The 16888-nt window shown below is 39.9% G+C and overlaps 1 protein-coding gene across 5 annotated transcripts in view; it reads right to left on the reverse strand.

Moving 5' to 3' along the window:
- DCLK2 (doublecortin like kinase 2) overlaps positions 1 to 16888 on the reverse strand; it is a 66910-nt gene that overhangs the window by 18878 nt on the left and 31144 nt on the right. For 3 of the 5 annotated variants that reach the window (XR_010082596.1, XM_063415127.1, XM_063415124.1), the window contains 6 exons: positions 14785 to 14887; positions 13170 to 13268; positions 11866 to 11913; positions 9483 to 9577; positions 3528 to 3600; positions 2149 to 2257 (listed from right to left, as the gene is read on the reverse strand). Coding sequence is in view for 3 of the 5 variants with exons in the window: in XM_063415127.1 (XP_063271197.1) it covers positions 2149 to 2257; positions 3528 to 3600; positions 9483 to 9577; positions 11866 to 11913; positions 13170 to 13268; positions 14785 to 14887 (527 nt within the window). In the remaining 2 variants the exon portion in view is untranslated. The remainder of the gene's footprint in view (positions 1 to 2148; positions 2258 to 3527; positions 3601 to 9482; positions 9578 to 11865; positions 11914 to 13169; positions 13269 to 14784; positions 14888 to 16888) is intronic. The other 2 variants (XR_010082597.1, XM_063415125.1) reach the window with 1 other exon arrangement.

A 16888-nucleotide genomic window follows, 5' to 3' on the forward strand; every position in this document is an offset into this window, starting at 1 on the left:
ATCAACACCCAAATTCCATTTTTGCATTATTGAGAATCTGCAGGCGAGGCTCCCTGCCCTGAAGTGCATCTGTGAGGTTGTCATAGCTACACCCTGCTCTGCTCTTCAGACAGAAATGAGGAAACTGGACCCAAAAATAACCCTCCAGTTATAAAAATTTTAATGCCACCCTGCCATGCCACAGACCCCTTGTGAGCTCTGCCACAGCGTGGAAATCAAAATCAAAACCACAATTTGTCCTTGGCACCGTTAAAACCTGGGAACAGCTCAGCAGCAGCACCCAGCCTGAGAAGCTTCAGCTCTGGTGCTGTGAGCAGGAGGAGCTCAGATTCACAAAGCAAATTCAGCCCTCCTCAAAGCCCTCTTGAAATGTGCAGAATTTATCTTGAAATACTGCAGCACCCAGGGGAGAGAGGTGGATGCAGCCCCAGAGTCTGTGTGCTGATATCCCTGCATGTTGACACCAGCAGGCACAAATATATATTACATATATATACAAATATATATTATATATACAGCCACAAAAGAGACCACCTTATTCTTTTTGACCACCTTATTCTTTTCTTGTTCTTTTTGTAGAACACCCCAGCTGGTAGCTGTGTAATAGGACCCTGGCTCCACTGCTAAGGCTTCTTAACACTATTAGAAATTAAGTATAATTAATAGGAATTAGAAGCATTAACAGTTGGCGTTTCCTCTGTTGTCATTATTATTAGCAGCTGTTGTCGTATACTTATTTTACATAATATTAATTTAGGAATGTTGCACTAAAGATTTGATCACATACAAAACTAGATATCGAAGGGTAATTGTGCTTTTTTAAAACTTTTATAACTGGAGGGTTGTTTTTTGGGTCCAGCTGCCTCATTTCAGAAAGCACAGATGATGTCCAGTGACTTAGCAGCCCTTGTCCCATTTCAGTGGGATTTAAGTGATTTCCAAAATGCACAGCTTATATTCCTGACAATAAATATGTTTTCTTGTGCTTTTAATCTGCTGTCTTTCATGAAAGCCTCTGGGTGAGGATAAAGGCAGTGGAAAACAAAGGAGGTGGTGTAGGGGGTGTCTGGGATCACCTGGCTGGGGTGAAAGCAGGGATGAGCCACCCTGTGGGTTATGATGAGAAATTACTGGACCAGTGGCCCTTGCTTTTGTGGGAGATTTCAATTTTCCCCAAGATTAAGAGGCAGAGAACAGCTTGGCTGGGCAGGGAACTCCTTGTGGAGCCCAAGAGGATCTTTGGAGGGGCTTTGCAGCAAGATGACAGAGCTGTGGTTATGCATGAGAGAGAGGAGAATTCTTTTCCTTTCAATTTAACTAAAACCAGCAGATGAGGATCAAATAATAGAGTGTTTCTCTAACATTTATGTTTTTCACAGCCATTTGTTGAGTTTTCCCAGTATTTGCGTACGAGTCGGAGATTCCTGATAATATTTGAGAAACTGATATAACTCTCAGGTTGATGAAGACAGCAGAAGGTGGTTCTAAAATAAAAAAAAATACACTGAGAGGGTGACAGTCAAATCATCTGCTGTGTTTGCACTGGCAGCCAAGTGTGACACAAAGCCTGCAGAGGAAGAGCAGCGGCTCTGCACAGGTCTGCAGAGGTCTCTTTGCCTACCCCACAAGGATATTTCAGGAATGCTGGAGGGTTCATTTGAAGGCTCTGGCTCCTCCACACCACCAAACACAGCAGCAAACCCAAGGGAGCCACCACAACTGCGTATTTTTAAGAGTGCTCTACCCAGAGAATGCTGAAAGCTGTGAAAAATCAGCAGCAGGCAGTGGGGACACCGCAGCAGAACTGCTGAGGTCTCTCCAGCTCTGTTTAGATGCCACATGGAATTTCCTGTCATCCACAGCCATCTGTGGTGTGAGAGACTCCTTGAAGAGCTGTGGGGTTTCCTCAGGAGGCACCACCAGGAGGTGATGCCTCTTTTAGGTTTATTTGTGGGTTCTCTGCTGCTCTCGTGTCCCTTTCCTAGAAGCAAGCACAGGCAGCTCTGCGTGTTTTGCTGTGCCTGTTCCTCCTGAAGTGTTTGCATATTTTTGCAGCTGCTTTTTGCTTCCATCCCATTCAATTTGTCTAGGAAATTGTGTTAATGCACAGGACAATAAAGAGCAGGACTGAGGGGTTTCCTCTCTCACCGTTCCACGCACTCCTTTACGACAGCAAAGTTGCCATCACCGATCACCTTCCCCACTTTGTACTTCTCAAGAATGGTAGATGACCCTGAGAACTTGTTTCCATTCAAGCCTGTAAGAAAATTCACAGGAGAGAAGTGTCAGCAGGATGGAATATATCCCCAATGGGCTCCACAGATACAAAAACAGTCACAAATGCAAAATAAAACTTAAAAATAAGCTGTTCTCTCCACTGCAATTCCCTTGGTTTTATCTCAAGTGTGAAGAAGAACAAGATGAACCCAAAGTTATTTGACCTTTAAACACAAATAAGTCTCTTGCTATGTTTTTGTATAGGCATACTCTAAAAGTAATGAATGCAGTTAGAAGTTCCTCATACAAAATTTTCTGACCTCAAATTACTTTTTTTGACTTATTTTTTTGCAAACTCAAAGCAAAAATGCAACTAAAGTTCAGCTACAATGCATATAAAAGACCCAAAAAGTTTATGTAATGAATTCCACTAAGTTTTTATAGGTGCTCCTAAAACATCCAAAATGGAAGTAATATGATAGATGCTTCTTTCAGTATTTTTAAAATAAAAAAAAAGTTTCTTCATCTTAAATAAGATGAAATTTAAAGATATTTTTAAATAATTGGCATTGCTTTAAAGACATGAGGAATGAAAGGTTAATTTTAGCTAAGGTCAGTTGATTGGCCAGTTGTTCCCCCTGAAGCACAAAGAGCTCTTTTGAGGAGGGTTCCTCTTTCAATCCAGCCACAAACACATTTTTGGTGACAGTGCAGGTCATGTCCAGAATCAGTCAAATTCCTAACAGTGACTAGTGAGGAGCAAGGTCCAGTAACGTGTTACCACTGGACAAAAAAACCCAAAATTTATTCCCTAACTTCACTGCCTTGATATAAACGGTGCTAAATTTTTTCCCCAAGGTGAATCAACAAGGCAACAAACAAAAAGATAACAAACATCTCCAAACAGAAAATGATCTGGAGTGCTCAGAAACCATCTGGAAGTGCTGCTGGAGGTGTCCCCTGTCACAGTGGACATGGGAAGAACCACACGAGGTCACGCTGGTGAGCGAAGCAGGAAAAAAAGGACGAGTTTATTTACAAAATTCAGTTTTATGCATTTCCCATGGTGCCCGTGGATTGGAGGATGGAATTCCACCTCTCAATCCACGCGGGTCGAGCTAATTGTCAATCACATTTCTCCTCCTACCTAGAAATGTGTAAACAATGAAAGACAGTTAGCAAAACACGGCCAGTGTTTATAGTAGAAAATGTGATAAGGTGAAATTTCTGACTGCAATATGAAGAATATAACAGAAGGCTTAAAAAAGTCTTCAAAGCCAGGGTGACAGAGCCCTGCAGGGCTGTCCTACCTTCGGGGCTGTGGCAGCGCAGCGGCTCCGGAGCGCCGTTCACGTTGGAGCAGGACCCGCCGTGGGGGGAGATCTGTGGGACACACACAGACATCCAATTTCTGATGGATTTTCACACACAAAAAAGCAGCAAAGCTGGAAAAAAAACCTGCTAAAAACACTGAATCAGAGTCAGTTTACCTTTCTACTTATTTTCATTTTTGCTGTCTCAAAGTCCGCAGTTTGAGATTCAGTTTTTCACAATATTTCTGGTTTAGCAGCTGAACAGATTTCAGTAAACAGCAAAGAAAAGTCCTTTCAGCTGCACCTACACTTCTGGCCTAGGTGGCCAGGTACATCTAGATTTACTTGATTAAATAATAAATATTTAATTAGATAATCATCTATAATTACATAATAATAATAAATAAATGTTTAATTAGATCAATCTAATCACATTTATTTAGCCATCTATCAGGCTGTATTTTGGGTTATTATAGATGTGAGGATCTATGACACTTACAACTGTTTCAAGTTAGATATGATACATACCCAGATTTAGTAACTGTGTTTTAATAACAAACCCCCTGTGTTTTAGATTCAGTTTCAGTAACTGTGACAATGTAAATAAACAAATATCTAATTTTTGAGCATGACAGCTGAAGAAAACTGATTTTCCTGCACTAACAACTTAATTGGTACTGGATCTGAATATTCATGATTCCACTTAAAGTCATTCTGTCCAGGGATGTAAATGACAACAAGTTTTTATTTTGAAAAGGAGTGAGGCATAGGAATGAATGCCATAAATACTGAAATATACTGGATTTGTTCTGTGCACCACTTTTACAAGCTCTCCTATTATGTATAGGGACGCTGCATGAAATTAAAATTAAGGTTAGATCATTCCCCCTCCTCTGTGTAACATTTCTTGCTGTTCTGTGAAGTTCCAGATCTTGTTTTCTTCATGGGGTTTATGGCAGTTTTCAGCACACACCACAGGAAGGATTAAAATGCTTCTCTGCCTTAAGCTCAGTGTCTGTTGAAATGGCTTTTCGAGGCACCAGGAATGCAAATGCAGCATATTTTGCCTTTTAGCTGACATTGTCTGGTTACACTGCTGAATATTTTAAATCATTAACACCATTGTCAGGCAAAGAACTGAACTGACAGACAGGGATATTGTCTAAAGGCTCATGAAATGCTAATGAATGCTTAAGTTTCTAGTGGCAGCTGAGCTGCCAAACCAGCTAAAGGTACAGTAACCAGAAGCTGCACAACTTCATTTTGCAGAGCCCCAGAAAAAACAAAGTTTACCAGAATTTGGCACAGAGGCAGCATCAAACAGAAGCAGGGAGCTACAACTCTGCTCCTTGCTAATAACTTAAACCCAGGCTCTGGTAATGCTGCTGTCCTACTGAGTTATCTGTTTTAGCAGGGATTAGGAGCAAGGACATTTGGGTTAAATGACATTTGTACAAAATCGTGACTCAGTCTCTTCACCAGCCACATTTTCTTCAAGCCTGAAGCAGAGAAAACAGAGCAGACCATGGCCAAGTGTTACTCATCAACCTAAAACATTGGTAATCTATTCTGGGTTTTCAGTGAGTGACAGTACATGGGAACATCTAGCCCACATTTCCAACTTCCTCCAGCCTTGTCATCAGGGCAGAGCATGACTGGGCATATTCCTTCTTGCCACAAGAAGGAAGCAAACATTTAACAGGAAAAAAAAAAGCTAAAATGAGTACAAAATTAAAATAAAATTAATGCTGCCATTGTGGCGGAGGTGTTAGACCAGAATCTGAAAGGGCAGGTTTAACCCAAGCTCTGCCACAACTCCACAGCTGCTGGGATTTTAATTTTTTATGTCATTAGAGTGTGAGGAAGGATGCACAGATACAAACCCTTATTCTTTTGCAGTGGAATGGTGCCTTGGTTTGCAAACCTCTGCACCCAGGATTAGACTGCCCATGACACCTTGTGGAAACATTTGGGGATTATTTTCATATTGAAAGAAACACCAAATTCCTTGGCAGCTCCATGGGATGGTGGTGAATCTAACTGTGGATTATTTAATGAAACTGTGAATTAACTTTGCAGAAATCTGGGGACACTTTGGATATGTCATTGTAATTCATCCTCAACAGCTGCAGAAAGAAGGGACTAAAAGACATTCTGAACATAAATAAAATGTTATTTATATAATCAGTGTTTCATAGAGATGTTGTATTTATTATTATAATGCTTAATAGCAGCAGAATGTGTAAGACAGAAGCTCAGTATTTTTTAAAGTGATCCTTAAACATGAAAATTCACCAAATGCCTCACTTAAAGAATCTCTCTATGAACTGCTGTGGTCCCTGTGTCCCCAGGCTGGATAAGAATAAAGAATAAAGAATCTTTACATATAACTACACACAAAGCACATGTGTACAGCACTGAAGGGATTAAAAACCTTGATGAAGACAGGCACTGATCCTTCAAATCACTTAAGCACATGTTTAACTTTAAGTACATTAACATCCTCATCCTCATTTCAGTACTGAAAGTTAAGCAAATACTTAAGTTATTTGTTGGATCAGGTTCTAATGCCCTTTCACTTTGGTCATTTGGACCATCAACTGCAAAATACCCAGAGAAATTCAAACACAAGGCTATTTAGCATAATTATGACTCTAAGAAAGGTCTAAAGCTTCCTTATTTGTATGATTTTCTTTTCTTTTTAAAAAGATTGCAAGACTTTGTGGTCCTTAATTTTAGGAGGGGACAACAAAGCAATCCAAGTAAGCATAAGGAAGTTATGACCTTCCAAAGTTACACCAATTTCCAGATTTAATTTAGTCTCTGGATGATTTTTATGGTACAATGTGCATAAAATAACAGATGCACTGGAAGAGTGAAGAGTCAAATCACCCCTAACAGCATTGCATGGAAATAAACACTTAGAACTAAAGCAAAATGTTAAACCTTTCCACTGCCCACAGAACAGCAAAAGGACTCTTGGTCAGCTGTCCCATGACAAAAAATGCACCACTACCTTTATTTTTAACCCCTGCACCAAATTTTATCTCCATAAGAATTCAACAGAAAAATAAGAAATGTTTGATCGAAAGAGAACTCTGTACAGAGTAATTTACTTCATGCCCACACTTGTTAACTTTTATATCTAAATCTTCACCTGTTAACTTTTATATCTAAATCTTCACCTTGAAACAAAGCCTCTGCTAAGCGAAATGCTGAGTTACAGGATAGTACTGGGATGTTAAAAATAAACAGCCTGAATGAGAATATGTAGGGTACTGGGTGCAGAGTATCCACATCTGTCACTTACCAGAATAAAGGCTTTTATCTGGGTTTGTGGGGAAATTCAGTCGTGTTTGCTATTATTGAGACATAGCTTGAATTCCTGACTTCAACACAGCCCCAGAGTCCACTCTTTAAAACATTTCTGGAAGCCTGGGATGTTGGATTTACTGCACAATTAATAGCACAGGGCAGTGTGGTTGGGAGAGCTGGGCAGGACAGAAAAATAAAAGATCTTCCCTTTAAAGAGAAACTCTTCACAAGGAGCCTTTCCTGAGAGGAATTTTCTGTGCCTCAGCTCCTAACAAAGGGCTGTGAAGCAGAAGGAATCCTTGGGGACTGAAGAGGCTTCTCCTGAAAGGAGCAGTGGCATTCAGAGAATACAAGATTCACTGTCTGAGGCTGAGAAGGAATTGCTGCTGCAATCAGGATTTTTGCAAGTTGGCTGCCTTGATGACTAGCACATCACTTATCTCTACATTGACTCCCAAACTACAAAAGGCTTAGCAAGGTTCTAATCTATAGTAAAATATTTTACTTTGCTCTGGCTTTTCAAATAAAACAGTTTTTAAAGTGCAGTTAAAGCTGAGCTGCTCTGATGCTCTGCTCTTTACAGGAACCAGAAACATCAACCCTGATTTTTTTCCCTTTTTTATACTGCCTCAAGCTTATACAAAACCATTATTCAATCCTGCTCTTTCACCCTCTACAAAAACAAACATATATGATTTGTACACAAAAAAATCACTCAAAATATTGAGCTCCCAAAGACAGAAAACTCTAAAATACTCCTTATTCTGTCACTGATGTGGTATTTATATCTAAATTTTCATTCAGCTGTAGTCAAGGCACCTTATTTATACAAGTGCAGGAAGCCAGGCTGCTTGTCTGTGCAGTCTTAGCAACAAGGAACTATTAATCAATAGGGAAAAGCAATAATCTCCAAATAACAAAATTGTTCCCTGCTTCCCCCTTTTTTTCTCATCAGAGTAACCAAAAAACCTCCGCAATTTCACAAACAGTTATACGAATTTATTAAAAGAATCTGGTTTTGCATAAAACTGTGCCTCCCTACTGCTGGTTTTATACTTCCCCAGAACAGTCCTCAGTACTCCAACATATTTGAGAAACAAGTGTGACTGGACAGAACACTTGATCCTTTTGGAATTCCCCCTTGGATTCACCAGATAACTTTCCCTATTTTTAGTCTCAGGAGCACAGCTGGGACACTCCTGCTAAGCAAAAGGAATTTTAGGAGTTTTTTAGGCAAGGTACTCACTACCTCAGCAGCACACCAGGTCTGAGATGCTTCATTTGGTTGTGCTGTTTCCTTTGGTCACATGGGGGTGAATTATTTGACACCAAATCTCATTAGCACCCAGCACCAATTAAATTCCAAATTGAAAAAGTACAACAGCCCACTGGAGTGAAGGTGAATGGGAAAGGGGACGTGTCCACTCGGTGAGAATTCCTTGCTGCTACCACAATTACCTCATCTTAATGAAGCTTTAATCAGTTAAAAGCAGACTGGGCAGCAGTGGAAAAAACCAAGGCAAATGATCTCGTTTCTAAACTTGTAATTTCATTAAAGAAAGACCAAAGAGCATTTCTTAAATACAGTGCAGACCAGCTGAGAGCCTCCAGCCCAGTGATTCTGGTGTCCTCTGCTGTAAGCTCCAGACAGGTTTTAAGACACAGAGTCCTAATTTTCCACGTCAGAGCTATCACTGCTCTTGAAAACTATTTAACCAAACAGCTACAGATATAATTAAAATAAATTTTAAAAAATTAAACAATTAAACAGATCAAAATCCTTTGTCAGAATTATCACAGCAGCCTGGCAGAAACCAGTGCCATACTCCTTGCAAAACAAGACTTGATAACAATTAGCACCTTAAACCCCAAATTCAAATCACATCCTTTAGCCAGGGTCCTAATGGAGAAAAGAGTTTTCCACAGATTAATGCAGCCTCCTCACAAACATTCTGTTAACCAACAGGAGCTATTACTTGATCAGAATAATCAATCTGTTTCCAGAAAGGCTGCAAATGATGATTCCACAAGAGAATTCCCCTTGAAAGGACAGCTGCACAAATGAAGCTCCACGGTTCTCCAGCCTGTTCCTTTTATTTCACTGAGCCAAAGGCACAGAGCAGCCTCCCAGAACTGCAAATTCAGCCAGGAGTGGGAGAGGGAGAGAAATCTCTTGGTGCAACACAGAAAATTCTGCCAGACATCAGGCTGCTCCCAAAGGAAGCCCTCAAATGCTTCAAAGCAGGAGATTGGGCTGAAATTGGTGCCAGGAAAAAAATTAATCTGCTTTGGATGAAACTTGGGCAGTGCTACAAACTCTAAGGTATTGAAAAAACAACATTACATTTATATAGGCTGAAGGGATACAAATTGCATGCGGGATTTCTGCAGGTCACAGAACAATTGAAAATTTAGAGTGGCAAAATTCAAGCCAGCATCACACTCTGCCTTTCCCCAGCTGAGTGTTCAACCCAGACAAAACACAAAAATTTTATTTCAGATCTATTCTCCACATGAGCAAAAATTATACTTGCAAGCCTACCCTCCAAAGTTACAGCTTTTTATTTTTCCTTCAGCACCGGAGTCATACAGTCAATAAATAATGAAATTTAGGGGTTTGATGGTTCTTGTACTTACCTTGAGGCCACGAAAGCTGCCTGGGCTTGTTGGTGAAGAACTGGAGGACTTTGTGGATTTTGGGGTGGATAACTGACTGCTCGGGGTTCCATTAACTGGCCAAAGCAATAAAAGTGAACAAATGAAAGAAAAGACGAATAAAAATCAAAAGTTATCACTGAAGTCTACAAGCAAAGACCAAAACAGACTCCTCAGCATTTAGGAATAAATTATACATTTGCACAAAACTGCACCCTGAAATGTGGATGTGGAATCAAGAAGACACACAAATATTGCATTGTCATTCCAGAGATTAAAAAGATCTGTTCTATCCTTGGCCAGGACAAGGGCTTTGGGCACAGAAACAAACAAAGGAAAAAAAAAAAAGCCACAGCCTTTAAAAATTGCATAATAAATTGTGGTATCACACCATAAAACTTATAGAAAGAAATTGTTTCTAAGGATATTTGACCCTCCTCCTGTTCAGTTTGGATCAAGGCCTTTCTTTCTAGGTAGAATGTTTCACAGAATATGAATTTGTTTGTTCAAATACAAGAAGAATTAACTGTTTGCATGACAGAAAACTTATGGATTTAGGGGGAAAAAAACCTCAACAAGAGAAAAGCCAGCAGGTTGTTTTTCCAATAAATACAAATGTCTTTGACACACAATTCCTCTTGACTTCAAGAGCTCGTTCATTTTAAACCCAGATTTTTAGACAGGCCTCCTACAACATCACTTATCTCTCTGGAGTATTGAATATGACTTAGGTCAGCCCTTGCATTTTTCTGAAAAGAACAAACTGACAAATTTCATTATGCAGAGAGAACAGCACACTGTCCATCAGACACAAATATGACGCAATGTTGTATGATGAGACATCATTTCTTTCTAGCTGATCCTCATTTTTTTGTGGGAGGGAAAAACACTCAGCAGAAATTGAAGAGCTAAAAATGCTTCACAGCGTGGTGATGAATTATTTTTCCAGAAAGAAAAGACAACCCTGATAAACAGAAACTGAGTTTCAAATTAAATAATAGATACAGCTGCACAATTCCTTTACCTATTCAGGTCTGTCATGGGTCACTTCTTAAAATATTGGATTTATTTTAGAAGTATCCACTGACCCAGCACTCCAACATTATCTGAGTATGGGAGACGCCTTTCAAGGACTATTTTTACAACATGGGACTTTTTTCAGGGCTGACTGCACTGCAATTTCCACAGATCCCTGTTAGTCACAAAAATCTCCTTCTCTGGTGTATGATGTTAGGATTTAACTAACTGGTGTTTAGCTACTCAATAACTCTCTTCAAGTCTGATAACTTGGATTTATATTCCCAGTACTGTTACAGGGCCAAGACCTGAGTATTTTCTTTAAAAAGTATTCAGTGTATTTAAGATATTTTCATTTTGATTTTAAGCAAAGTTTGCCTGTAAGAAAAATAGGTGATTTTAAGGTTTTGGAGTTTTTTGGGGTTTTTGTTTTTGTGGGTTTTTTTTGGTTGGTTGGTTGGGTTTTTTGGTCTTTTTTTTGGTTTTTTTTGGGGGGGAGCAGGGGGGGTGGTTGGTTTTTTTGAGAAGCTGAAATCATCTAAGAGTACACTACCCTCCTGAAGACTCCAACAATTTGTTCTGGATAACCTTTATTTTAGAAAGAATTTGCAGGTATGACAATGGCAAGGGCTAGTGACTGCTATCTTACTGTTTTCTGCTTCTTGCATGACCAAAATAAGACTTCCAGTAGAAGAGTTTGCTTCCAAGTGACAAAATATTACCAGAGGAGGAAATTTTTTTGTTTGTTCTCTCAAAGATTATTTTATTCAGCTCACAGAAAAATCCTTTCTTCCTGGACATGACCAGTGCAAGGCATCCTTATGTAAGTCACTCCCACCCTCTTTAATCACTGACAAAACCACTAAAATATTCCAGTACAACTGGCTGGTTAATATAATGTTTTTCCCTCCTAAAACTGCCCAAGGGAGAGGAGCCCAGCTGCCACTGACAGTATTGAAAATATTCACAAATACAGCACCAAAAATGCAGGTAAATAAAGTTTTTCCCTCCTCAAACTGCCCAAGGAAGAGGAGCCCAGCTGCCACTGACAGTATTGAAAATATTCACAAATACAGCACCAAAAATGCAGGTAAATAAAGTTTTTCCCTCTTAAAACTGCCCAAGGGAGAGGAGCCCAGCTGCCACTGACAGTATTGTAAATATTCACAAATACAGCACCAAAAATGCAGGTAAATAAAGTTTTTCCCTCCTAAAACTGCCCAAGGGAGAGGAGCCCAGCTGCCACTGACAGTATTGAAAATATTCACAAATACAGCACCAAAAATGCAGGTAAATGGAGAGGGAGGAGACACACTAATGATTTACAGCCATAATAGTAATGGCTCACCTGGGGATTTTGCTGAAGAATGAGCACTGGAGTGGCCACCCCTCTTTACTGTACTCATGTATTTGACACAAAGGAAAAAGACATCAAGGAAAGAAGTTATTAAACAGCTCTGAACATGCACGGAAGGGAGAAGGGTAAATAAAAGATAAGTAAAGACTACACGTTAAAAAAAAAAAAAAGAAGGCAAGTAAATAGAAGGATAAATACCAGACACTTTGCATACATTTTTAAAATTAACCAAACCAAAGAGGGTCTAAGTAGAAATAAGTATGGAGATGACAGCACTGATTTCTAAATATTTTGCATAAAATTCACTACATGGTCTCCTTGGAGGTAACAGAATTGCAAGAAATGTAGATCAGCTGCAGAACTTGCCCTTCATGATACATTTTTCTTCAATTTTTCTTTCAAGCTTTCCAGTTAAACATTCAACCTTTATAAACAGATTATTAATATTCCACTTTGAAAGAACACGAAGATAAAATGAGTTTAACCAGTGTCAATTAAGCAAAACAAACGTGGAAAAACATATGAGAATATGGAACATGCCAAAGTTTTGAACACACACAGAAGCTTAAACTTATTGTTACATTCTGAAAAGAGCATCATATGTTTACATATTCAATAGTTTGATTTCAGGGGAAAAAGAAGTATTAAAAAATCCAATGCAGAGGTTAAATTTTTTTTAAAAAAGTAAATTTCTCCCTTTATTTACATAAAAGACTCAATGGTTGGAACACCAAAATATGGTGTTCAGTCAAACTGGTGGCAAAATCACAGTGTGAACACCTTTCTTTGAAATTACAAGAAGCACTAGAAGAAAAATTCCCTCTTAATGGGCAATCAGAGTACAGTACAGTTAAAATTACTTGGGCCAGCAAAGGCCTGTATTTCTGACAATATTTGGCTTATACAGGAGAAACCTTTCTAATTCAAAATTTCAGGGTATACTTTAGTTTAATGAACATGAATTTAACCACATATACAACCCTGCAGTTAACAGTTTGCAGGAAATTTAAGGATCATTCTAAAAACCTATCCCAAGTGCACAATTAGCACAAATTACTCCAATGTTCACAAACTATTTGTGCCTGTAATTAAAAAATAGAAACCATGTTTTTCCCAGGATTAAAAAAAAAAAAAAAAAGCAAATTTATTTTAGATTAGTATTAAATCTCTGAAGCAAAGCGAAGAAAGGTATTTTCTCCTGTCTGGAAACACTCCTATTACAGACAGAGCCAACAGGTTTTCTCACCCCGTTAAAAATAAATGAATTTGGGTGCATTTGATGTGTTCAGCAGTACCTGAGGCAGGGGATTTGCTCCTCCGGGAAGGGCCCGGGCTCTTGGATGCCGCGTGTCTCACGGCAGAGGAGCGCGAGTAGGACTTCATGACACGACATTCTGCAAGGCAAGGAAACTCTGTCAAGGGCCTTGGCAACGCGGTCAAGGCTTTGTCCCTCTAGGACACGAATAAAAGATGGGAGACTCCAAATATTTCAGAAGGCAAAGAGCAGAGAAAAGCTTTATTGGCTAATTCTTACTACTTTTTATAAGGTGTTTGGATATAGACGTAACGTGATTGGTGAATAGGAACCACACCTCTCTAATCCCATTGGTTGTTCCAATACAGGCCTAACATGATTGGTGAATAGGAACGACACCTCTCTAATCCCATTGGTTGTTCCAATACAGACCTAACGTGATTGGTGAACAGGAACCACACCTCTCTAATCCCATTGGTTGTTCCAATACAGGCCTAACATGATTGGTGAATAGGAACGACACCTCTCTAATCCCATTGGTTGTTCCAATACAGACCTAACGTGATTGGTGAACAGGAACCACACCTCTCTAATCCCATTGGTTGTTCCAATACAGGCCTAACATGATTGGTGAATAGGAACGACACCTCTCTAATCCCATTGGTTGTTCCATTAAAGACTTAACGTGATTGGTGAATAGGAACCACACCTCTCTAATCCCATTGGTTGTTCCAATACAGGCCTAACATGATTGGTGAATAGGAACCACACCTCTCTAATCCCATTGGTTGTTACAATAAAGGCCTAACATGATTGGTGAATAGGAACGACACCTCTCTAATCCCATTGGTTGTTCCAATACAGGCCTAACATGATTGGTGAATAGGAACGACACCTCTCTAATCCCATTGGTTCAACTAGAGAAAAGCTGAAATGGAAATTATCTTAGCAGATGCCAAAAGCGAACACCTTTAACAGATTTTAGAGTCATTAGATCCATGACTGAACCTTTCATAATTTAATTCTGCTTTCCATGTAACTTTAGGGGCAGTGTCTGTTTTGCAGGAGACTGGATCAGGTTTGTTGATGCATTTTAACAGGCTCACAGATGGTTTGACAAAACTTTTTTTATCCACAGGAAAATGCCTCCCGTGTACATTTTCCTGACTCACGCCATTCTTGAGGGTGAACAGGGGAGTGGGATGGAGAATTTGGGTTGCCATGAATTTTCCTGGTTTGCTGAGCGTTCATATGAAAGGAGAAATGTGCAGTTTCTCACGCTGGTGAATGTAAACACAGGACCATGTTTTGTAACCATTGGCAATGTTATGAATTCCTTCTCCAAGAGAAGGGGAGGTTGAATGAGCCTCCTGGACCAATGTGGTGGAGAGGTGGGAATACCCTTCTCCAATCCATGGTCACCTTGCCACAGGTATATAATGGCAAAATAAACTAGGGGCACGTCTTCTGCCACACTGGTCCGGGAGCTGTCATTCAACCTCCCCTTCTCTTGGAGAAAGAATTCATAACCTTGCCAATGGTTACAAAACATGGTCCTGTGTTTACAATTCACCAGCGTGAGAAACTGCACATTTCTCCTTTAAAACCAGGAAAATCCATGGTAACATCAGCGGGCCCGGGATGTGCGGCCTTACCACTGTGGTCCAGCACGAAGTCATCCTGAGCATAGCGGAACTTCTCCGGCCCGCACGCGATGAAGACGTCATCGTCGCCAAAGAAGTCCTGCAAGCACGTCACCTGCACAGCAAAATAAACAGGCAGCACTTTCAAAACTGAATCTTGAGTTAGGCAGCAGCAATTCATGAGTTTGTCTTCAGCTTCTCACAGCGAAATCGTAATATTCAGTTGTAATGATACAGGCACTCCAGTTGGGCAGAACTTCAGGTCTCCAACTCCCCAGGAAACATCAGGGCCAAGAATGTGAAATATCACTGCCCCTTACCTCCAAAAACTCTTACATTTAGCACCTGCATTATAGTTTATAATATATATATATATATATATATAAAATAATATAAGCTTATAGTTACACAAGCACGCTGACGATTTTTGCTATAATTACCCTCACATTGCTTTGACAGGAACATCTGAAAATAATATTCAAATATCAAAGCTTCTTGTATTAATACATTAATTGCTTTTGGGAAGATCTGTTGAGTTAAAGTGATTGCATCTGCAAATTGTGGGGTTTTTATGTTCTGAGGCATTTCATTTCCATGTTTTAATGTCCTGCTAGAAAAAAAAAAAAAAAATTCTCCTTTTAATTAAAAGGTATTTTATATTCAAGAAAATAAAGAAGTAGAGTCCCTTCCATGCTCTTTGCACTTGTCTGTTCTTAATTATGTGAGTAATACTTGGATAATGATATTATCCAAGTAATGTGTGTCAAGAAGGATTGGGATATCAGAAAGAAAAGATGGTTGAGGTATTCTTTAAAAACACAGAACCAAAGGCCTTGAAAAAGATCTCTGTCACCAAAAGTCAATAAAAACCACCTTGTGAAGGAGCAAGTGTCTGCTTTAAAAACAGTTCAAACCAAAAAGCCACAACAAGAAAATCCACTGAGGCCATTCTAATTCCCTTGTGAGGGAAACAAGCATTTGCAGGTAGCAAGCTATTTTTTTAGATGTAAATGGATTAAAATTTTAATGCACAGTTGTTTCCTTTTTTCTTTTAACATCGCATGCCCACATGAAATTTAGAAGCACAAGTTAGAATAATTTAATTTAGAAGTAAAAGTTAGAATCATTTGCCAACGCCATGAAGTCAAAGAGGTAATGCAAAAATCTGCATTTAAAGAAAGAAACCAGCTTTTTTTTCCTCTTCCCAGATACCTGTCAAGACCATTTTCACATTTCCCCCACTGTGATAAATAGTAAACACTGGCAGAAGTACAGGAATATTCCAGAGCCCCTGGGAGTTCCCCAGCAGCAGTGGGGTTGTCGTGGCAGTTCCCCAGGAGATCCTCAGCATTCAAAATTTGTGTCACCGTGCCACAGCCAGCACCAAAATCCTTTTATTGTCACCCTTACTGATGCAATGACAGACTGCTCTCGTTGATGAGAGACATTTTCAGCCCTGCCTCAAACTGCTGCTTTTTGTTAACCAAAGAGGCACCAAAAATCGGATTCAAGAGGCTGCACAAATTTAAGAGAAGTTTTGCTGACTTGGGATTTATTAATTTCTGCTTAATAACCAAGAGGGCTCATCATTTCCACAGATTTCCAGAATCCAGCGGCTGAGCCAACAGGAAAGGCTGTGAGGAAGCTCCCAGCACACACCACACACCCAGAACGCAGCAGCACTGGCAGGACACGGGCACTGATGCTCTGTGGGGTGCAAGGTGACACTGGAAGTCCCCAAACCTGGGAGCCATCCCCACAAGCTCTGCCCGTCACTGCTCCTGGTGCCCTTGCAGTCTGCTTTGAGTGGTTTAACAGTGCCTAAAATTAATATTTCTGTTCTGAGTGGAAGCCTCACCTTACCTCACCCCTTACCCCGTGCAGTCCAACATCTGAAGTGAGAGTAAGGGAGGAAGGAATGACAGATTTGATGTCTGGGAAATGCACAGAGGTGTAACTGCAGGCAGCAGTGTCCCTTTGTTGTCTGCAGAGTTCTACAGAGCAAGGCTCAGATCTGTGCACAAAAGATGACAGGAGCACCCTGAGAAAGGCTCTGCTGAAAACGGCTGCTAGGAAATGGGAATGAGTAAAGAATTCCAAGAAAGGCATAATTCCC

Source organism: Prinia subflava, chromosome 18, assembly GCF_021018805.1.
Source record: "Prinia subflava isolate CZ2003 ecotype Zambia chromosome 18, Cam_Psub_1.2, whole genome shotgun sequence".
Classification (NCBI taxonomy): Eukaryota; Metazoa; Chordata; class Aves; order Passeriformes; family Cisticolidae; genus Prinia; species Prinia subflava.